The sequence below is a fragment of the Perca fluviatilis genome, chromosome 17 (assembly GCF_010015445.1).
Source record: "Perca fluviatilis chromosome 17, GENO_Pfluv_1.0, whole genome shotgun sequence".
Lineage (NCBI taxonomy): Eukaryota > Metazoa > Chordata > Actinopteri > Perciformes > Percidae > Perca > Perca fluviatilis.
In genome coordinates, this window is record NC_053128.1 from 3,597,693 (window position 1) to 3,620,963 (window position 23,271).

The following is a 23,271-nucleotide window of genomic DNA, read 5'->3' on the forward strand; positions in this document are numbered from 1 at the left end:
AATTTCTGCTTTCACAATAATTACACTTCTTCCTGACTGGACAAAAGCCTATCGAGTGGAGGCATCTCTTCCAGAGATAGAGATATCAAATCTGACGTCTATCTGAGGAGGACTCCTTGATTTCGCAGTTTACAAAATGTTTTTTAAAACACATTTTAAATTCAGAAAGAAATATGTGGCTTGCCACGTCACAAGGCAAGGCAATATTACCCAATTTCAAACATGGCAATGTTACACTGATAAAATAAAAAATACTTTTAGGTCTCTCTGTCTTTTGAAGAAAAAACACACGCCGTGAAAGACAGCAGTGCAGAATCAATACTGCCACCCACTGGCTGTCATATGGTAGAACATTTTAATACAGTGGCGCTCATCAGTTTATGGACCCATGCTAAAGTTGACTAAAAAGAGGAATAAAAATAAATCTTTTGGAAATTGATCTTAATTTAAAAAAAAAAAAAAAAAAAATTGGGAAAATCCAACCTTTAAGGACACCAATTTTCTTTGTGAATGTTACCTGTATTATTCTACCATGTGACCTCTGGTGGGTGCTGTACAATGCAGAAACAATTAACAAATGCCATTGCAAAGGAATAACCCACGGTGCAATGGAGCAAAATGCCACCTGATGCAGCAGTGTGGCTCTTGGGTTTGGTCTAAGGCACAGAGGCATGAACCAGTTTGTGGCTACACAATTCTCATTCGTTAGGCGTGGTCTCATCTGGTGACTTGTTGATAATAAAAATCATGAAATATCCACCCATATCCATCAACAAGATCATTTCTGTTAATTATTTGTCCATGTTCCACTTTGAAACAGAAACCTCTGTAAAACTGTGTCATTATATGCGACATTCAGAACCAAATCACTGATGTTGCGCCAACACAAAAATCACTTCCGGCTAGAGAACTGGCGGTTGATTTCAATTGCGGAGAAATGGGAAGTCTGCAAACTTGTTTATTTCCCATGTCATTATAAAAGCGTGACTGTGACGTTTAAAAAGATATCTAGTTAGACACAGCGGTGTGCGGGGTTGCTTTGCTAGAGTCTTTGATAAACCAAATCTAGTGTTAGGAACAGCAACATCTCACCGCCGGTCGGACTGACTGCTAGTTTGGGTGGTGTAATTTTCTTTTGTCTGTGGCCCAACAGCTAACGTTGGGGAAAGTGATGACATATGAAAGCATCAAACATGCATTTTAGATGAATAAGATGAGTACATCCAGTTGTTCCTTGCCCCCATTTGCTCAGCGCCGTTAAAAATTATATGTGAGAGAGGCCGAAGTTTTCTACCCGGAAGTTATTGTAACATGTAACAAACATTGTCATTGGGTCTATAGTGGCAAACAACATAAGTAAAGATAAAGTGGTGTAATGGCGTCCTGAGTAGGGCTGGGCCCCGAACGTCGATACTTTTATGGCACCGGCCGAAAATACTCAGATCCTACGAGTATCGAAAAATTATTTCTCTCTCGCCGCCAAATTTTGGTTCCAAAAGCGTCTGCGCGCAAGCTTATCTGTCCTCTGCATATTGACAGAGAACGGAGCGCCGACACACACAAGCACGCACCAACTCGAGCAAACTACGTGGCGATGCCGATAAAGTGGTTTCAAGTGTGGTTACAGTTTTTCAAAACTTCACGCAGACACCATTCGCTGCGATATATTAATATGATTATTGGCCACTGAGCAGCTCCACTGGAGCGGTAGGAGGTTAAGGGCCTTGCTCAAGGGCACCTCAGTGGTGGTAATGAGGGAGGGACCAGCGCTGCTCTTTCACTTTCCCCCACCCAGATTTTATTCTGCCGGTCTGGGGATTGAATCGGCGAACTCCCGGTCACAAGCCACCACTGCCCAATGTTGACAACAGAGCAGTCAGTTTCTTGTTAAAGGTTTGCACTAAAAAGTCTTTGTTGTTTACATTCCTTTGCATTTTAGTTAGTTCAATATTAGGGCTTTGACTTTTGCCCAAAAATCATATTCGAAGTTCGTTTTTATATTAATATTCGAATATATTCGAATATTTATTAATAATATTTTGACCATTAAATGCCTTCAGTTTAAAAAAAAAAATTAAGTCAGACCCTGGATTAAACACAAACAGTGTGCTTTCGACAGGAAGTTCAGAGCTTTCACCGTAGCCTACGTAAGTGGTCTGATGTTGATACTCGTGTGCTGGTGTGTGCGTCGAGCCAGTGTGTGTGGGCGGTGTTGCCAACTTAGCGACTTTTTTTCACAAAAGCGACTAGCGACAAATCTGGCGACTTTCTGTAGAAAAGACAGCGACTTTCTGTAAAATAAAAAAGAGACGCCAGTATTGTCCAGCGAGCACGCCATGTATTTCTCTTCTGTAGCCGCCGAAACAGTCACCTTTCTCTTCTGTTGTGTGACAGAGGAGCAGCCCCCCCCCTCTGTGCTCTCTCCTCATGTGCAGCAGCACTGAGCAGCAGGTAGAAAGGGGAGAAGGGACAGGGTGCGGCGCCGGTGTAGGTAGGAGAGACAGCGGAACGCGACGGGAGAAAGACGCCGCTGAGCTGGCCTGGCCCTGGTCCTGGTCTGGCCCTGGCCTGGCCTGGCCTGGCCCTGGGCCAGCCTGCCTTCTTTGAGAATTCGGGGGGAATTCACCGTTACCGAGCCACGGCCGAGAGACGTGCGTCGCCGCGACGTGTAGTTACATTTTGAAATGCGTGAAAAAGCCTCGGAATCTGAACTGAAAACAACGTTTACAAGCAAACTCATTTACAAAAAATAATAGGTTCGAATATTAAGGGCTGGCTAATATTCGTTCGAATATCATTATTTTTTTAAATATTCGAATTATATTCGAATAACGAAGTTCGGAGTCAAAGCCCTATTCAATATTAGCCTGTACACAATGTCATTTGTTTATTATTTATAATATGTTCATATTGTGGCAAAAAGGTTTCTCTTTTTGTTAATTTTTAAAGTTCGGACTGATACCAATCCTGAGTATCTGACTGGTGCACCCCTATCCAAAAGCACAACCAGTTTTATTAATGTTACTCCAAGTGAGCAGTGTTAGCAGATTGTTTTAATTTTGATAACACAGTCACAATTAAGTTGGAAAATAAAAGTTTTGTGTTTAATGTATTTTTGTTGATGTATGTTCATGTAATGGATTTTAAAACATAAGGTATCGAAAAAAGTATCGTTAAGGAACCGGTGTCGAAACTGAGGAATCGAAATTGGCACCGGATTGAAAGATTATGAATGATGCCCAGCCCTAGTCCTGAGCAGTCCCCCCCCCACCCCACCCCTTGCCTGTGACGTCAGAGGTGAGATCCATAATGCCCAGCCATTACACAGCAGCTATCACGGCATCATTTAAAGTGCATGATTAATGATGATCAATACCATGGTGAGAACGCTGGTTCAGACTACCAACTGTAGCTTGCACCAGGTGGGGTTCAGTGTAGAGTTTAAAAACAATTACAACAATGCTGATGTTTTGATGTATTCAGAATGTTCTTTGTCACACGGCAGGAAGAAACCTTTTGTCTATCCGTCTTGGAGCCAACCCCTGTGACCGGAAGTAAACTCAAAACACATGGATTTGGAAATAACGCCTTCTTTTGGGCGACGACGGACCAACGGGAAAGGTTTTCATCCAAGGAACCGCCCTCAACTTCAAGAGAATATATTTGTGAAAGTGAGAAATGTTTGGGACTGAATAGATGTGGACCCGTTAGGAGAGACAGCTCTTTCAGCCCGCTGCAGCGTAAAATCCTGTTCGGTCATGTCATTTTATTATTAAATCTCTTTTGTTAAATCTTCATTGGACCGAGCCTCTCCTTTCTCAAAAACTCAAAGAACACGCAACATCAGTCACCCAAATGTCACCCAATCACACCAAGAGCGGTCTTCCTATCAAGCCTATCCTAGCCCTGTTGAGTCTACTTCCGTTACGAAGAGGTCAGTAAAGTCTGGAGGCCCTTCACAGTTTGGCTTTTGGGGTTTGTTCCAGCAGTGTCCTCATGTCCAACAGGGCGCCCTCCACGGCCTGGGCCAGATGTGCTGCGTTGGTTTCTTTACAGGTGTTGAAAGACGACACTGCAAAGTTGATGTGATCGTTCATAGGATTGTAGCACACGCCGTATCCGTCGGATGCAACCGGGCCGAAACACATGACGCAGTCAGTCTTGGACGGCACCTTGTGAAGAAATGAGAATGTGGTGTTAGTTAGCCAGGGTCAAATACTTGAAGAATAGTTTCCATCTTAGTTCAGTTTAGTCACTTTATTATCCCAGATGGGAAACTTGATCTTTAGTCAGGAGTCAGTGCAAGATAAAAAAACTAAACAAATACAAATTATAGTATAACTCCTAGTACACAAGGAGCAGGTTCGCATGAAAATGCAAGAAAAAAATTAATATTCTAAACATTCTGAGAATTTGTGAACTTGGTTAAAGCAACACTAGAGAACTTTTCCCACTACAGTTTGGAAGTGGAATTGTGAGAAAAGTTCTCCAGTGTTGCTTTAAGACAACATAGAGATGCCTGTAATTTATTTTCACAAAGATCAATACATGCCAACTTTATGTTTAAAGATGCTCTATTTTACATTCATTGTATACACAATTCAAAACAACTAAAAAATTTATTTTTTATTATAAATAAACTTCTGAGATTTTGCATACCAAACGTGCTCTTCGAATGTTGTGACTTTATCCCATGAACATCAAAGATTTTGTTTGGAGGACATCGCAGTATTTGTTTACACTACTGTATGCAGTAAAATGTAATGCACTGTGGGCTTAGTTTTTGATAAATTTTAAATTTGAATGGTAAATTTGTGGAGGACAGTCTGGAGTTTTTGTGTCAATTGAAACAAAAATGTTATGAAGGCCTCATCACACCATAGGAAGAATTCATCTACCACTGGCCAATGCTCAGATTCATCTTTAAGGAGCAGGCTGCAGGATGTGCCTGTCCCAATGCTGGCTTCTACGGTCATTGGTAGAGGTGCGACGTGACCTTCTCCCATGAGATCTCGCAAAATTAAACCGTGACGAGATTTCTCGTTGAGGTACCAAGTGTCTTGTGATATCAGTACACAAGCGCAGAGCAGCAGCCTCAATATTGGCGTAGAAGATCCGACGCCCGTTGTCCAAAGTTGACTGAGTTAACTTTTGCAGAGCAATAGTGAAAGAAAAAAAGCTCCCTGTAAAACCCATTGTTAGAATGTTGAGAGTAAGTCCGCTCCCTCTCCCTCTCTCTCTGCCCCCCCCTCGCACTCGGCCGAGACATACACTCGTCTGCAGCGGGTAGTTGACTGTGGCGCTGTCTTGAGCAGACCACTCCCTCTTTCTCTGTTAAAATGAGTCTGGAAGCGGAGAGCAAAAGCTATCTTTACTTTTAATGATATTAAACAAAGAGAACTGTTCTCCCTTCGTCCTATAATGGTCATAATTAGATACTAGAGTAGCCTACTTACTTGTTTACTGCTGCAATTAATGAAATGCAGAGGAGGAAAAAATCATCTGTTGAGTGTTTGATGGTCATTTATTTGTGCTTTAGAACGTAATCAATGTGGTTCTCTGAGTGAAGAGACTCTCTCTCTCCACCGTACATATGGAATAAGTAACAGTGTAGCTGCTAGTTATGAAGGAGAGAAGCCAGTCATTTGAATTTGTGGCAAAACCTTTCAGTGCTCAGTTTTGATTTTGTGACTTTCGACTGAATAAAGGACTATTTTTGTTGTTTGTTTTTGTGTAAGTTTTCTGTAAAATAGTCCGTGGGTTTCATGAAATGCACTATATGAATCTAACCCTAACTCTATTTTACGTTGGTTGCTACAACAATCTCTTAATGTTCTGGCTCGAGACATCGAAAGTAGACTAAGTATGCTACACTGGAAATGGAACAATGCATCTGTAACTCCTAGATCTTTACAACAGCCGGTGTGGTAAAAACACTTCCGCTATTGTCCAAAGGGGCCGCTAGAATCAACACAAACTGAAATTTACATATAGACACTTTAAACATAAAACTGACAACTACCATCAACAGTCATACCCCTTAGGACCTAAGCTAATGTTAATTAATTGCGGCTAAACAAAGAAACAGCGATTATGTAAAAAAAAACTGCAATAGACAATGATGTCATAATTGTTACAGGCCTAAGGACAAGACATCTTTGCCGTTATGCTCATACCTGGCTTGTAGATAGCTTGTAGTGTAAGGCTTTGGCGTAGGCAGTGTCTGTGTAGATATCGGGTACGGAGAGTTTTTCTTCAACAGCCACCATCTTAAGGCCTAGGAGGTGTCTGTCTATGGCCTGGCCAGTGATTGCCTGTGGGGATGGAGAGAATTCATTTATTCGTAATGTTCCTCACCAGATGTTCACTTCTAAAAAGATAAGGCTCACATTATTCTGAATTTTTCTTATTGCAAATAATTAGCAGTAAACACTAAGTACAGTTTTTCTTAAAATGGTTGGCTATTGTACTATGTAGTTTTATTAAACGTAAACTCAAACAGTAGGAAATAGTGCATTAGTTCTGCATCTGTGTTGGGGACTGCCTTGTGTTCTGGTGAGCAGGAAGCAAATTTACAAATCCCACTATGGCCACACCAAGACCCGCCCTACGAAGCAGCTCGATTGGTTGGGGAAAGAGGTTTGTTGTAACGTTACGCAACCCTGCTGAGAGACATAGCTACTTCGCTGCTGGGGCTGGCCGCCAAGTATCTTCGGGGCTGGCCGCCGAGTATCTCCGGTGCCGAGCCGCGGCCCCAGAGATACCGGCAGAGGATACACCTCCATCAATAGGATGGCGGCCGGGTGTTGCTTTCGGACTCTTCCCACCTTCACCTTTTGTCCACAGGACAGTCACCATTTGTGGGTCAAACATAACTGTAAAGAAGACCGCTAAACGCTAAAGGGGGGAGAATTTCAGCACCACACCGTGGCCAGCCAGACTCCGACGCCTGGGGTGATATGGTCCGTTTCCCCGACTGAACATAAAACTTTGTTACTGCCGTTAGCATCGTTATCACTCGGCGCTGGAGTTTGTACTGGCTGGGTTCGGATTGCTGTAAGTTAATAATAGTGGCTGGCTGCTGGCTAACTTAGGATGTGCCGTGTCCCCGGGGCTGTTGTCCGCTTTCATCCCGACTGAAGTCCCTTAGCGGCGGGTACGGAGACAGAAAAAACAGGGTGGGATAGCTGGCTAAATTAGCATTCGATTTGTCTTCCATCTATACAGCTAGCTAACGTTAGCTGGCGAACGTTATTGTGAGTTAGCCCAGTGCTGTTTAATGTTAACTTCACCTTGATCAAAACAATTATACTTATATCTATGTTTTAACCTTGTAACATTAACGTTCCCCACTGAGCATTAGCATGAGCTAACGCTAACGTTACTAGTCAACGTAGCACGTTAACCTGGATCAATCAATATTTAAATAAGTATCAACAGATAAGATCTCTTCTGTCTTACTGTGTAAGTGGCATGTAATCAATGATAAAATGATGCTGTGTGGCAGAAAGCACGCTGCATTACGGTTACTGAGTATTGTTTCTGTGACACTGTATGTTTTACGATAACTCTCGAACGTATCATCTGGGTGCCGTGTTTTTTGACGGAAGTTAAGGGTAAATTGAGGGGTCAAAGATTTGATGACAGGAGACTAAATGGAACGTTCCGTGTCATTAAAATAAAATAACAGATTTCTCTGGGTTTGAACGTTGTTGGAAACATTTAGGATAGTGTAAGTACACAACTCAACACATATATAACATTTTAATGCATAGATGTTACATATTGTACCTTTAACTCCCATTGCTGTGAATACTCACCATGTTAGTATATGACCTGTGTGCATTTACAGCTTTCTCCATTAGATCAACTTTCTCGGTGTTCTGTGATAAAACCAGAAGAAGATAGGAACGTTACAGCACATCTTATAGTAGGTTATTGTTTTACAGTGTTCAAATACATTTGAAAACCTTTGTGTAACATGGAAATCCCTCAACATTAGAAGAATAAATACTGAAGAACACCATCACTTAGTCTCCTAATCTGGCATCATCTTTTACTAATGATGATTCTAGTAGGGATGTGCATCTCCGGTCTGAGGCCGATGCATCGCCACGCATTGCCAAGAATCCAATACACAACACATTTAGATGCAGCAAGTACAGGCGTGATCAGATTCACCCCTATTACAATGCATTGCCAGTCAACGCAATGTAGTTCTTCCTCCCATGCACACTTTTTTGATCGTTGCACTCGCATCGTGCACCGCTGCATCACTAGTTTCCAGTGATGTTTCCACACACACACACACACACACACACACACACACACACACACACACACACACACACACACACACACACACACACAACACACACACACACACACACACACACACACACACACACACACACACACACACACACACACACACACACACACACACACACACACACACACACACACACACACACTTTAGGCAGATTGATAAAGCCCAACATTACCATGTGAGATAGTTTTGGCAGTAAACTAACTAACTCATATCACAACCCAAACGGTTGCTGTAAATACGAATACATGACATTCATTCTCATCAGACCTGTTTGCTGGGGTCATCAAAGGCTCTGACAAAGGCAGCGGAGGCACTCGAGGCGGATCGGATTGTATCTGTGCGGCCCAGTCTGAACATACGCAGGGAGGCACTTTCATATGTGGCACAGCAGCGCTGGTACATCCTGTCGAGACAATGAGGACAGACAGTGATGTCTGGGCTGTCCTATCAAATAAAAAGGCCCAAAATGGCAACAAAAAAAAATATATCATTTGGTGGACAACCCCGACCGTAAACATAACCACACACACAATGTCATTTGGTGGACACACACACACACACACACACACACACACACACACACACACACACACACACACACACACACACACACACACACACACACACACACACACACACACACACACACACACACACACACACACACACACACACACACACACACACACACACACACACACACACACACACACACACACACACCTGATGATTGCCGATACATCACACATCCCTAAATTATAAGTACCTGAAAACTCCATTTCATCTCAGTGAACAGATCTTAGAATCTCTGTAGCAGCCTACTGTAACTCTGTGATAAAGGTTTGTTACAGGCAGCGCTCTAGTTAGCCTTGGTTTAGAATGTAAAGAGTAAAAAGTCTGCATACAAAGCTTTTCAGTATCTCACCTGTAGTAAGCCAGTTGTAGTGCCATCTGTATGAAAGCATCCGGGCTCATCTTGTGGGCCTTTGGCACATTTTTCCCAAAGTGGCCAAATACCGTGACCATCATATCCAAGTCTTGGGCCAGTCTGTGGTGGGAGAAATGTAAGAACAATCTCTATGCCTAATGACCGGACGTAAAAATGTATACATAGCCTACACACTACTGGTCACTGAGTGTCGTTATAAAATCCTTCCTCACATGTTCATGGCGTGCTTGGCCTCCTCAATGTCCTTCTTGATCTCGGGCGTGATGTTAAAGTGTAGTTTCTGGGGCATAGGCAAAGGCACCATGGGAGTCTGCGCCATCTCTGGCTTCCTCCTGTTCCCACAAACAACAACGAAAAGAAACAACACATCAATGAGATGGAAGAAAAACAGTTCAAAACCAAAGACATACTTAAAGGGTAACTTTTTCAACCTGGACCCTATTTTCCTATGTTTTGGTACGTGAGAGACTGACTGTTAGGAACTTTGACATTGGTCCAGTATTAAGCGTGAACTCTGTAACCGGCAGCCACTGACCAGGCTGCAATGTAACCCTATGGGGCAAATGTTCAGCGCCAATTTGCTTTATTTTGCCACCATAGAAATAAAATGGATAGAAAGGCCATTTCCATTCCAATCAACGTAGCAGAATGGTCAGAGCAGCAGCCGAGCAGCGGAGCTGGGGCTTTACAATAACTGACGGGCAAACGAGCAGCGGCGTATTAACGTTAATGAGAGCCAGCCGCTAAATGAGTCAACTTAACTTCATGCTTCATCCACACAAACGACATTGCTATAGCCACGAGTGACAGCTTTATTCGGCTTGTTTTCTTTCTAACGTTAGCCAACTACCATCAGCTGGCTGGCTTGCTGGTTCCGCCGTGCTTTTATGATGCATCAGTTACAGAGAATGAGCTGAACAGCGGGCTGGGTCTAACGTTAGCGGTCCTCTGACCCACTGCCACTGGATCCAACTGTCCCTCCTCCTCACTCCCTGCAACTCCAAGAGAGAGAGACTCCCGAGCTGCGTCGGGTGGCTCTCCTCCCAGCGAGCTGCAACACAGTTTACGGCCCCACTGACGCGTATTGTCACTATGAAAACTACTGCAATCAATATTTTGTTGTGTACTAATCAAATGACCACGGGAAACAGTTCAATGGCCTATCCATCCATTTTATTTCTACATTTGCCACTGACAGGCTCAGATTAAAATTCTAAGTGTCTGACAACATTATGGAAAGGATCCCTTTAGAGATAGACCTTTAAAACCTCTTTGAGACCTTTCTGTTTAACCAGAAACAGCTCTGAAGTCGCTAGCGCTAAACCCACCAGACTCTATTTAAAAAAACAATACTTTTAGCGTAAATAGAGCCAATATATTTTCACATGTAAATCAGTAATCTATGTGTTTATTTCAAAACTAGAGTTGTGATGGTTGGAAAAGATGACAAAAACAGCTTTTTATAGTTTTATTTTGTTTCTGTCGACTTTGAATGAAGTGTATTTTACGATGCTAAAATTATTGTTTATTTACACGGAGTCTGGTGGGTTTAGTGATGTTTTTACATTTAAAAAAAAAAAAAAAAAAGGATCTTTCTCTTTAAGAGAAAGGTCGACCTCCTTAAAAATCCTTAGAATAATAATCTGAGCCCGTCAGCGGCAAAACGAGCACTTTTGTGAAGGTAAATACAAGCTGGACAATTACCCTATTAAATTGTAGGTTGTTTGGCTGCTGCCGACTGCAGCGATCTCGCTTAATACTGGACCAATGTCACAGATTGTTTTTTCCATCAGTCACTTAGACACAAAAACATTGGGAAATAGGGTTGAAAAAAAACGATAGTAACCCTTTAATTAAACCGTGGATTTCTAAATGTGATTTTCTGTCTGTGATTAAACCTGTCCATGCCAGTGGCAGAAAGTCTCTGTGTACTCTCTGTCTTGTTGCTGAACTTTCAAAGATGTTATAACAACTAGACAGCCAAATAGACACCTACAGAGTCCAAATGATCTTTCACCTACTTACGTATATTCTACAGCATGGTCGATCAAGGCCACTATGGGGGGGCCCTCAGCTGGGGCATGCTCGTAGTTCACACCACATACCCCGTCTTCTCCAATAATAAACTGAAAGAGAGATCAGAAACTTTCTTAAAGCATAAAACAAGAATTGTCATCCAGCCTGAGAAATTTGTAGACAAGGTCAAATTATTACATAAGCAATTTTACATTGGTATTTGCATTTAAATACCAGAGCTATTTTAAAGCTATAGTGCGTAGTTTTTTAGGATCACTTAGAAATCCCGCTTCGGTGGGTCACCTGCAGTGTCTTGTCAAACCAGCGGTTGCCACTGTTCCACTGGCTGCCTCCTCCATGCAGCATCTGGACGGCAGCACAGCTGCGGAGCATCTCATCAGACACCTGAGGCATGGCTCCATCCAAACACAAAGTGAAGATGCTCCTTTGGATAGCAGACACTGACTCTCTGTTGGTCTTATCTGACACATCAAGTACACACACAAAGCAAACATGATGTTCTTATGTAATCAGAATGTAACAGTTGAACTGATCTAGATATCCATATTTCTACATGCTGTATTTATTTATAACTTTCATATTGAGGTTGCATTCCTGTTACTACTACATTTACCTGACAGAGAAATGTTACTGGTTACGTTGCAGATTCTACTCACAAAATATCAATTTTAAAAACACAATGCATTATTATTATTCATTAAACTATCCAGCATTATATCAGAGCTGAAAGCTCCACCTTGAACAGAGGTTAAGTAGGTTTAATTAAAAATACATTGTGCTGACAATGCCTCTCTTTAACTATTTGGTGTCTGAAAATGTCATTAGCGTAGTGTAAGTTTTCTCTTGGCAAAATGCTCGGAGCGAATTTAAGTTGGGCTTTTATTGTGAAGGGTAGACACGGAAGAAGTGAAGCTAGTGTTGGGTGCGGCTGTTGTCAATCATAGATACATAAACTGTACGTATATATTTATCTAAGGTTGTCAATACAGGCATTAATAAACGTGTGTTGGCCATCTTGGTTAGAGAAAATCAAATAAAGATATTTTTTACCAAATACCTCAATATCGATATTGCGGCAATATTGTTGGGTTAACTATTGGTGCTTTTACAAAATATTCACACAATGACATTTTTGATAAATAATCATCAGTAATGTGGATATAATGACTGTGTGTGGGTAAATGTAAATAATAGAACCGCTAGAACAGTCTAGTAAGTTCAGAAAAGTACATCACTTTACTGTAATGTAGCATTTAAAACCAGGAAAAGACAACACTTGTGTCGTATTACGATATCCAAAACGTAGGACGATATCTAGCCTCATACAGGGCTCGACAGTAACAGTTGCCCGGTTGCCCTTGGCAACCAGATTTAGTCGATTGGCAACCGTTTCCTGGTTTCTGGTTGCCCCCTTTGGCAACCACCTGTTCAGTATTTTTTTTAATTTATAAAAACAAATCAAAAAACTTACAAAAAAACTAAAACATTTATTTAAAAAGAAATCAATATTTTATGTGTTGTTGTTTGTTGGTCTCCGTAAAGTTGAAACACTATTCGTTTGTGCGCGACAAAACATTTCAGCTGCGACTGCTTTCCACATACGCACGTTTGCTGTGAAAAGATACGAGCAACGCAATTTTCTGTTCACGGTAACGGCGCTTGTTAAAATCCAGTGCTAATGTGGTGCCCGGTATCTTCCGGACAAAATAGCAGCGCGGATGTCGGTGCCTCATTACGGTGTCAACGTCGGCGCTGCTCTCCGATGCTCCGAAACCCACGTTAGAGGCAACAGAAACATCGCTGCATGTCACGCTAGTAAACACTAATAACACGTTACACAACAGGTAACGTTAGCCTACCGTTAGCTACAGTAGCAGCTGGATTAAACACGGCTAAAATGCTGACAGTTAAACGGTGTAGTGTGACTATTTCACTGTAGAGGATTCCAACAGCGGGACGTCCGACAGTCTACCGCTAAAGCTATGAGCTAAAAGACACAAACTAGCACTTGGTCACTACCGGGACTAATGATGCATTTACTGGTACACTGGTAAACCTTGTGGTGCATTCAAAGTTATTGTAAAATACCCTTTTTTTCTTTTAACTGCAATTTAATGGTGAAAGAAGTAATTATTGTTATTACATTTATAATAATCACTTAAACTCCCCCCACCCCCCCTTTTTGTGCTGATCCAAAAATGTATCCGATCCGTGACTCACAACCATGATCCGAACAGTGAGTTTTGTGATCCGTTGCACCCCTATTTGAGAGGGATGAGAAATGATATTGCAAGCCATTGTCGCATTGTTTCATTATTAAAATGTGTGGTATAGTTACATAAGAAATTAATTGCTCCAAATATAGGCAGTTTAAAACATGGCAACTGTATTGTCAATTTCGGCAACCAAAAGCTGATGCCTGGTTGCCAAGCCAGCAACCACTTTAAAAAAAGTTAGCATTGAGCCCGGTCATATATCAATATCAATATATTGCCCCGCCCTAGCTCACGCTGCTTCAGATTATGGAGCCTCCCATTTCTAGTTTTATTACCCTCCTTGGCTACAGTAGTTAGCATTAGGGGTGGTACGGTTCATGAAAAAACACCCGAACCGCTCGGTTCGCTAGTCTCGGTTTGGAGCATGTGTGTACCGTACGGTTCGTCAGTACACTGTTAAGCTGCACTAACCTCTTACTGCCGTAGTGCCCACTTTATACACCTATGTTAAAACACTAACTGGAAATGACGAGCGGGATGGGCGTGACAAACGCAACCCATGGCAGCTGATTGGACGATCGCGTCACATGGGTCTGGCTAGTCCCATTTCATCAAAACACACTGTCATGGCGGCTCGTTCAGAATCAATACAATCTCATATTGTACTAAAATAGTTCACCGAAACGTGTTTCTGAAAAATTTGCGGCAGAAATAGGCCATGCAGTTGCTGAATCTGTCTTCATTTCAGATTGACAACGGTCAGTTTAAAAGATTTTCGTCCAGATTTTGAGAGAGCGCCGGCACCAATCGCCTCAAGTGTTGAGGGTGCCGCTGCAGGTCACGTCAAGTGGGAGAGAGGCTGCCCAGAGCTGGAGGATGCGCCAGCGTCGTTTATAGTCTGGTGTGTGGGAACATTTTGGATTTCATGGTACCTATGATGAAATTAAACAATATATAGAACTGCCACTGTGTGCATGTTTTGTGCAACATGCATTCAATATGCTAATTTTAGCTATATATCATATGCTGAAGTATATTCTGGAGTGTTAAAGATTAAAAGAAAAAATAACAAGAACCCTACAGAACCGAAAACCGTGACCCTAAAACCGTGATACAAACCGAACCGTGGGTTTTGTGAACCGTACCACCCCTAGTTAGCATGCATTAGCGCAGAGGGCTAACTTGGCTTGTTTTACTTTTGTGAACATCAGTTTTCTCCCTGAAAGCAACACCGAGTAATAGTACACAGTGGCCTACATGTTTACTTCCATACGCCAGCATGATGTGTTTTTTCTTTGCAGGTTCTCTCGTTGTCGAGGGGGGTGGTGGGGTCGCGAACACCAAACTCATTCTGGGGGGGGTCGCCACTCTAAAAGGTTGAGTACCACTGAATTAAAAGGACAAACTGTTACATCTCCGAGGGTTGGGACGCATGTGCAGGCTGTAAGTGCAAAAACAAATACTGAAGTTCATACTGTACAGTATCTCTCAGCCCAACAAGCTCAGAGGTCCATTTGCAAATGATTGACTGAGTACTGCATTACACTCTTGGAAGATATCTCTCTTAGTGAAATCCATCTCTATTACAGAGCACGTTCACGACACTCCATAATGAAGTGCTTTGAATCCCTCGGTCTACATTGAAGATCACCCTCACCTGTGCCCCATTGCACACTGCTTTTCAGCTATCTGACAAGACGCCAGCGTCCTTTAGACCAATGTCAGTGGTCTTTTGGCTCACCCTTGCTGAGGTTGACATAGGCCTTGCCCCAGGAATCGCGATGCTGGGTGGTGAGGATGCCGACAGGCTCCACATTGGCCTGCAGCGAGGCGCTGCAGATCCTCTCCAGCTGAATACAGAGCTGATTGGCTGTCAGTGGAGTCCCATCACTGTTGTACACCTCCAACGCAAAGAACTGATTCAAAGTGGAGGAAAGAAGAAAAAAAGGCTCAGTCAGGCATCTCGCTTTTTTAAAAAGGCAAATAGAACAGTTACAACACTCTCGTGAGTTCAGAACATGACATCACTTTACTGTAATGCAGCCTTTAAAACCAGGAAAAGAAAACACTTATGCCATATTACGATATCCAAAATCTAAGACGATATCTAGTCTCATAACACAATATCAATATAATCGATATATTGCCCAGCTGTAATGGTGATCATAATGTAGGCATCTTTTGTTCCATCAAAGCTTTTTTTTTTGCTTTACTGCGATTATATTTACTTCACTTATTCCAAATTAGTTTGTTCTTCATGAGACTAAGCACCCAATTCAATTCAGTTTATTTAATAAGGGGACAGTCACGGACGTGCCGACGTGTAAGGTGAGCGTATTGTGTCACTTCCGGTGTTCCCGTGTTACAAACGCTAGTTTGCTGCTCCGGCAAAAACTTACTGAACTCTGCTTCACTGTTTAACCCTTGTGTTGCCCTTCGGGTCCCAGTGACCCAAAGGACAACACAAGGATTATGTACTTCCGTTTACTTTGTTGAGAATTGCTCTCTAAACAAGGGTTAATACAGCACCTTAGTTCTTGTTTGTACAGCATTTTGGTCAGCTTAAACTGTGTTTAAATGTGTTCTAGAAATAAACTTTACTTACTTAACAAGAAACAGGGTTTAGAGAGCAATTCTCAACAAAGTAAAGGGAGGTACATAATCCTTGTGTTGTCCTTCGGGTCACTGGGACCCGAAGGACAACACAAGGGTTAAATTAGCGGCTATTTGCCTGGATTGCATTTGAATTACAATTGTTTTACTCAAGCACTTATACTTAGCCTCACTTACAGTGACTGACTCGCTGAATTTACAATTGTTAAAACACTGTTAGCTACTTTAGCTTAGCCATTAGCAATGGCTAATTCCTCTCCCTCTCCTGCTCTTTCTTGCTCTATGTGTCAAATGTTTAGCTATTCCTCTGCCTCCTTTAGTGATAACGATGCATGTAATAAATGTAGTATATTCGCTGCTCTGGAGGCAAGGCTTAGTGAATTTGAGTCACGGGCCCCAACCATGGAATCAGAATCGTATGCTTCCGTAGCTAGCCAGCACCATGTAGTTAATGCGGGCCAACATACTGTAGCTTCTGTAGCTTCTGCTAGCTGTCCCCCGCAGACCCCGAGCAGCCGGGCGAGTGGGTGACTGTCCGAGGGAAGCGTGAGCGTTAGGTCTAAGACCAGGGAGTGCACATGATGACGGTTGCTCTAAACCGGAGCGTCTTCGCCTCTCTAACAATTTCTCCCTACTCAGCGATACACCCGCTGAGAAGCCAGTTCTGGTTATTGGGAGCTCTATACTGCGATATGTGAAGCCAGCGGGCCCGGCGGCTACAGTAGGCCTACCACGGTCATGTGTGTCCCCGGGGCTGGAGCGGGCGAGATAGAAACCCATCTAAAGCTGCTGGCAAAAAGAACCGTAAATACAGTAAGATCATACTTCACGTGGGTGGTAATGGTCGGAATCGGAGATCACTAAAATGAATGTTGAGTCACTTTGTGCATACGCAAAGACAATGTCGGACTCAGTAGTTTTCTCTGGACCCCTGCCAAACCTGACCAATGATGAAATGTACAGCCGCGTACATCCTTCCACCGCTGGTTGTCGGGTGGTGCCCAGGCCTACATGATGTGGGCTATGTGAATAACTGGAGGGCGTTTTTGGGAAAGCCTGGTCTGATTGAGAGAGACGGCATTCATCCCAACTGGGACGGTGCGCTCTCATATCAAAAAATCTGAACGAGTTTATCAGACATAAACCATGACAACCCAAGTTTGATATTAGTAATCAGAGGTGCAGTGCTACGCCCTCTGTGCTTGCGCGTAGCAGTCGCCCACTCATAGTCTAATAAGCACGGTGTCTGTCCCCCGGCTCAGATCGGTTAAATCAAAGGTAAACAAAAGATGCGCTATACTTAACAACCTAATTGGAATTAAAACGACTGCAATAGAACAAAATAGGAAAATTAGATGTGGACTATTAAATATTAGATCTCTGTCTTCTAAAGCAGTATTGGTAAACGAGTTGATATCAGATAATAACATTGATTTATTTTGTCTTACTGAAACCTGGCTGGGCCATGAAGACTATGTTAGTCTAAATGAAGCCACTCCTCCCAGCCATATTAATACTCAAATTCCTAGAGGCTCAGGCCGAGGAGGGGGAGTTGCAGCCATCTTTGATGCAAGCCTGTTAATTACTCCTAAACCTAAATTAAATTATAACTCGTTTGAAAGTCTTGTTCGTAATCTTCAACATCCAAAATGGAAAACATTACAGCCAATTATATTTGTTGTTATTTACAGGGCTCCAGGTCCGTATTCTGAATTTTTATCTGAATTCTCAGAGTTTTTATCATGTTTAGTCCTTAAATCAGACCAAGTACTTCTTGTAGGTGATTTTAATATCCATGTGGACGTTGACAATGACAGCCTTAGTACTGCTTTCAACTCATTACTGGATTCAATCGGTTTCAGTCAGAGTGTGCACAAGGCGACACACTGTTTTAACTACACCCTCGACCTTGTGCTGGCATATGGTATTGAAATTGAGGATTTAATAATATTTTCGCAGAATTCGGTATTATCAGATCATTCTTTAATCACTTTCGAAGTCTTACTACCTGATTATATTAAATTAGATAAAAGCTCCTACACCAGATGCTTATCTGACAGTGCTATAGCTAAATTTAAAGAAGATATTCCAACAGCATTTGACTATATGTCATGCCTTAACATAACAGAGGACCTGTATGTTAACCTCAGTCCCTCTCAAATTGATGCATTTGTAGACGGTGTTACGACATGCCTACGGACCTTTTAGACTCCCGTTTCCCCCTGAAAAAGAAGATGATGAAGCAAAGGAAACTAGCACCTTGGTATAACTCTCAAACTCGCAAATTAAAACAAATCTCGGAAACCTTTGAATGTAAGTGGCGTTCCACCAAGGTGGAAGAATCTCGTTTGGATTGGCAAGAAAGTCTCCAAACCTATAGGAAGGCCCTAAGAAAGGCCAGATCAGACTATTACTCATCACTAATAGAAGAAAACAAGAACAACCCAAGGTTTCTTGTCAGCACTGTCGCCAGGCTGACAGATAGCCACAGCTCTACTGAGCCATCTATTCCTCTAGCTCTGAGTAGTGATGACTTCATGAGCTTCTTCAATGATAAAATTACAACAATTAGAGATAAAATTCATCACCTTTTACACTCAACTTCTAACGGTTCACCTTTAAACGCAGAGTCGTTAGAAATAAAGACTAGTCTCGACATATACTTAGACTGCTTTTATCCTATAGACATTCAACAATTAATGTTAAAGATATCCTCAGCTAAGCTATCTACCTGTCTCTTGGACCCCATCCCAACGAGACTACTCAAAGAAGCATTACCTGTGGTTAACACCTCATTACTAGATATGATCAATATGTCTCTATTAACAGGTTATGTACCACAGTCATTTAAAGTAGCTGTGATAAAACCTCTTCTGAAAAAACCCACCCTGGATCCTGAGGTCTTAGCAAACTATAGACCTATATCTAACCTTCCCTTTCTATCCAAGATCCTTGAGAAGGTGGTTGCTAATCAGTTATGTGATTTTCTACATAGCAATATTTTATTTGATGACTTTCAATCAGGATTCAGAAAGAATCATAGCACAGAGACGGCACTGGTGAAAATTACTAACGACCTTTTAACTGCTGCAGACAAAGGTCTTGTCTCCATTCTTGTTTTACTAGATCTTAGTGCTGCATTTGACACTATTGACCATTCAATCCTGTTACAGAGATTGGAACACTTGGTTGGCATTAAAGGAATTGCTCTAAGCTGGTTTAGGTCCTATTTCTCTGATCGATCTCAATTTGTGAATGTTAATGATAAATCCTCCAAGTACGCTAAAGTTAGCCATGGGTTTCCTCAAGGCTCAGTGCTTGGACCAATTCTATTCTCCTTATATATGCTTCCTCTAGGCAATATTATTAGAAAACACTCAATTAACTTTCACTGTTATGCGGATGACACCCAATTATACCTGTCAATCAAACCAGACGAAACCAGTCAGCTAGCTAAATTTCAAGCGTGCATTAAGGATATAAAATCGTATAATTGACCTATAATTTTCTGATGTTAAACCCTAACAAAACGAGTTATTGTGCTGGGCCCTAAACACCTCCGAACTTCATTATCTAAAGATATAGCTACTCTGGATGGTGTTGCCCTGGCCTCCAGCACCACTGTTAGAAATTTAGGAGTTATCTTTGATCAGGATATATCCTTTAATGCCAATCTAAAACAAACCTCAAGAACAGCCTTTTTTCATCTTACGTTAACATTGCCAAAATTAGGAATATCCTGTCTCAAAACGACGCTGAAAAATTAGTCCATGCATTTGTTACTTCCAGGCTGGACTATTGTAATTCCCTACTGTCAGGTTGCTCAAATAAGTCTCGTAAGACTCTCCAGCTGATCCAGAATGCTGCAGCGTGTTCTCACAAGAACTAAGAAAAGAGATCATATTTCTCCTGTATTAGCTTCTCTGCATTGGCTTCCTGTTGAATCCAGGATTGAGTTTAAAGTCCTTCTCTTGACCTACAAAGCTCTAAATGGTCTAGCACCATCATATCTAGAAGAGCTCCTAATACCCTATTGTCCCACTAGAACACTCACTCCCAGAATGCAGAGTTACTGGTGGTACCTAGAGTCTCTAAAAGTAGAATGGGAGCTAGAGCCTTCAGTTATCAGGCTCCTCTCCTATGGAACCAGCTCCCGATCTGGGTTCGGGGGCAGAAACTGTCACCTCATTCAAGAATGAACTTAAAACTCTCCTATTTGATAAAGCTTATAGTTAGGGGAGTGAGGAGTTGCAGTGTTCACCTAACTGGCCCAACTGCTTCTCTTCATAATTGTTAGATTAATAATACATAACAAAGTAGAGGGAGGCAGGCCAGCCAAGCCAGATCCGGCAGGGGAGAGTTCTAAGCCCGAAAAAGCTACCTCTCCTTATGACCTGTCTCTCTTAGTTACCTGTTATAGTTACGCTGTTATAGTTCTAGACTGCCGGGGGACTTCCTTCCTTTGACACACTGAGCTGCTCTCTCCTCTCCCTTTCTATTACTGTTACTATTACTATTTGTGTTTTGCAGCCCGGTCCCAGAAATTACTAAGTTACTAAAGTTACTAATCCTAGCTTCTGGGGAGTTTACTCCCGAGTCCTTATGCTTTTTCCCCCAGCGGCATTTCCTTGGAGAACGTTGGCACCAAGATCCTGGTCGCAGCTGTCGCGTGGTCCTGCTGCACTCCCTGCTGAACTCAGCGATGCCCTGCAATGTCATGCTGCGTCCTGCTGAACCCTGCAGCTTCCCGCACATCCAGTCACTGTTCCATTATTAATGTGACTACTATCTCCACTGTTCATCACACCCCCAACCGGCTCGTCAGACATCGCCTACCAAGAGCCTGGGTCTGTCCGAGGTTTCTTCCCACGAGGGAGTTTTTCCTCGCCACTGTCGCACTGCTTGCTCTTGAGGGAATTACTGGAACTGTTGGAATTGTTGGGGCTTTGTAAATTATAGAGTGTGGTCTAGACCTACTCTATCTGTAAAGTGTCTCGAGATAACTTATGTTATGATTTGATACTATAAATAAAATTGAAGTGAATTGACAGTGCAAATTTATAAAACGCATGATTTTACATGGGTTAAAAATGACAGAATTAGTCAAAAGTAGGGTTGTCCGATATTGACAAAATGTGATATTGCAATATCGATTATGAATATTGCAATATCGATATTAATTTCGATATTCTTAAACATATGTTAAATTACAAAAGTTATGGGAAAACGCATCAAAATGAACTCATAACAAATTAAACAAGTTTTCTTACAACACAAGGTTTATTTCAACTGACAGTCATATTGGACTGGTCCAACATGAATAAATAAATAAGGACCATGTCTACAGAACAGGATATATTTTACTGGTTGGACAGTATCAAATAAATAAATAAATAAATAAATAAATAAATAAATAAATAAAGAGAACAAGACACAACTTTTCTTTTGCTTCTCTGATTCGTTCCATTTTGTTGTCTCTATCCATTTCTTCACTTACACTGTCACTCTGTCGAAATATGCACACACGTGGTAAACTGGTATAGGGTTTATCACGTAGTGGACCCGTGTGCTGACGTGCACTAACATGTGCAAGTGGCACAGTAACTGGCCAATGAAACATGATCATTATAGTGTTTCAAGCGTGCTCTAAATCAGACACAACTAAACCACACAGTCGGATGGGACGCAGCGCTCCACAAAATATTGCATACTTATTGCGACATTTTAGATATATTGCGATATCGATATTGAGTCGATATATCCTGCACCCCTAGATATAATATTGTGCAACGTAATATTGCGACAACGATATTGAGTTGATATATCTTGCACCCCTAGTCAAAAGGCTATTTTTCATCTGTAGTCCCCTGGCCTCTATGTTAAAAAAGGACTTTTAAAATACAAAAAAGTAAGACAACACAAGCAAAGCAAAATAATAATGGTCATGATTATACTACTCAACATAGAATCTAGACTAGTGAACTACTGAAATCTGAGTCCACTGTGCTTGTTGATACCAGTTGTCATGTAGCACTACTGCCAGGCCCAGTGAAGCCAAGTAAGCCAAAGTTGAACTTGCTATGTGATACAGGCCGCTGGTCCCAGAAGAGCTCAGACACACATATGGGACTTTTCCCAGTGTTCCTCACCTGAAAGTTGTGTACCACAGTAATGTGTTTGGAGGTCTTGGCATGGTTCACCACCGAGTCTCTCTTCAGACCAGGGATACGGCAGGAGGACAGCACTTCGTAGTACTGGTTCATACACAGGGGCTTCCCTCCCAGATATTCAACTGGTAGTGTCTCACTGCAAGACAGTCAAGCTCTGCCATTAAACACCAACTTAACCACAATAGCATTTGCAACATTTTGCCATTTACTAAATGTCCCTGAAGTAGATTTTGATTCTCTGCCCAAGCCCGGGCCGGGCCGATATTTCCTGCCACAATCCTCGGGCCAGGCACTTCATCAAGCATTTGTGTTTTTAATCATTACTTTATTAGCCTAAATGGGTGGGAAGAAAGCTATGCCTCTCCATCTTTTCCTGTAGCTCTGGGTAGATATCCTGCACTGACTTGAGTGTGAGGTAAACCATGATAAATCGTGTCTACCCAATCTGTAGCTAATGATAATTAATTTGATAATTGCGCAACCAGGCCAGATTGTTTCAGATATCTCACGAGTCCTTTAGCAGCCGATATGGTCTCTCCTATACCCGGTGGTTGTCAGCATGCAGACCTTGGCGAAGGACAGTATTAATTAGGTGACCAAGACAAGAAAGTCTCCTATATGGTTCCAGGGCTTTGATTATGTTGCTGCCTTGATCGGTTACCCCCACTATTCGGCTGAGGGAGCTATAGGGTCGAGTTTTTTTTTTTTTTTAACGTTTCTTCATTCGGATCCATTCCATTCTGAATAAACAAACAACGCAGTTTACATGCTTCGTCCTTGTTGCATTATTCATTAAGATCATGCTAAACAGATTTCTGTGGTTCAAAGAACTCAAAATTGTAGTTGAAAACATCAACGGGCTCATAATTACAGTTAATGTGTCGGGCTGAGCCGGGCTCGGGCTCCACCCATCCCAATGTCCCGCTTAACTCACGTTCACATTCTCATATGGCT

General features: G+C 42.1%; 1 protein-coding gene across 1 annotated transcript in view; it reads right to left on the minus strand.

Moving 5' to 3' along the window:
• Positions 1-2,845: 2,845 nt before the first annotated feature.
• crata (carnitine O-acetyltransferase a) overlaps positions 2,846-23,271 on the minus strand; it is a 29,775-nt gene continuing 9,349 nt past the window's right edge. The window contains exons 5-14 of the mRNA XM_039779252.1: positions 22,297-22,453; positions 15,276-15,450; positions 11,601-11,779; positions 11,307-11,407; positions 9,494-9,613; positions 9,258-9,380; positions 8,600-8,735; positions 7,821-7,883; positions 6,177-6,314; positions 2,846-4,172 (exon numbers count right to left, since the gene is read on the minus strand). Of these exons, the coding sequence (XP_039635186.1) occupies positions 3,957-4,172; positions 6,177-6,314; positions 7,821-7,883; positions 8,600-8,735; positions 9,258-9,380; positions 9,494-9,613; positions 11,307-11,407; positions 11,601-11,779; positions 15,276-15,450; positions 22,297-22,453 (1,408 nt within the window). The 3' untranslated portion in view covers positions 2,846-3,956. The remainder of the gene's footprint in view (positions 4,173-6,176; positions 6,315-7,820; positions 7,884-8,599; positions 8,736-9,257; positions 9,381-9,493; positions 9,614-11,306; positions 11,408-11,600; positions 11,780-15,275; positions 15,451-22,296; positions 22,454-23,271) is intronic.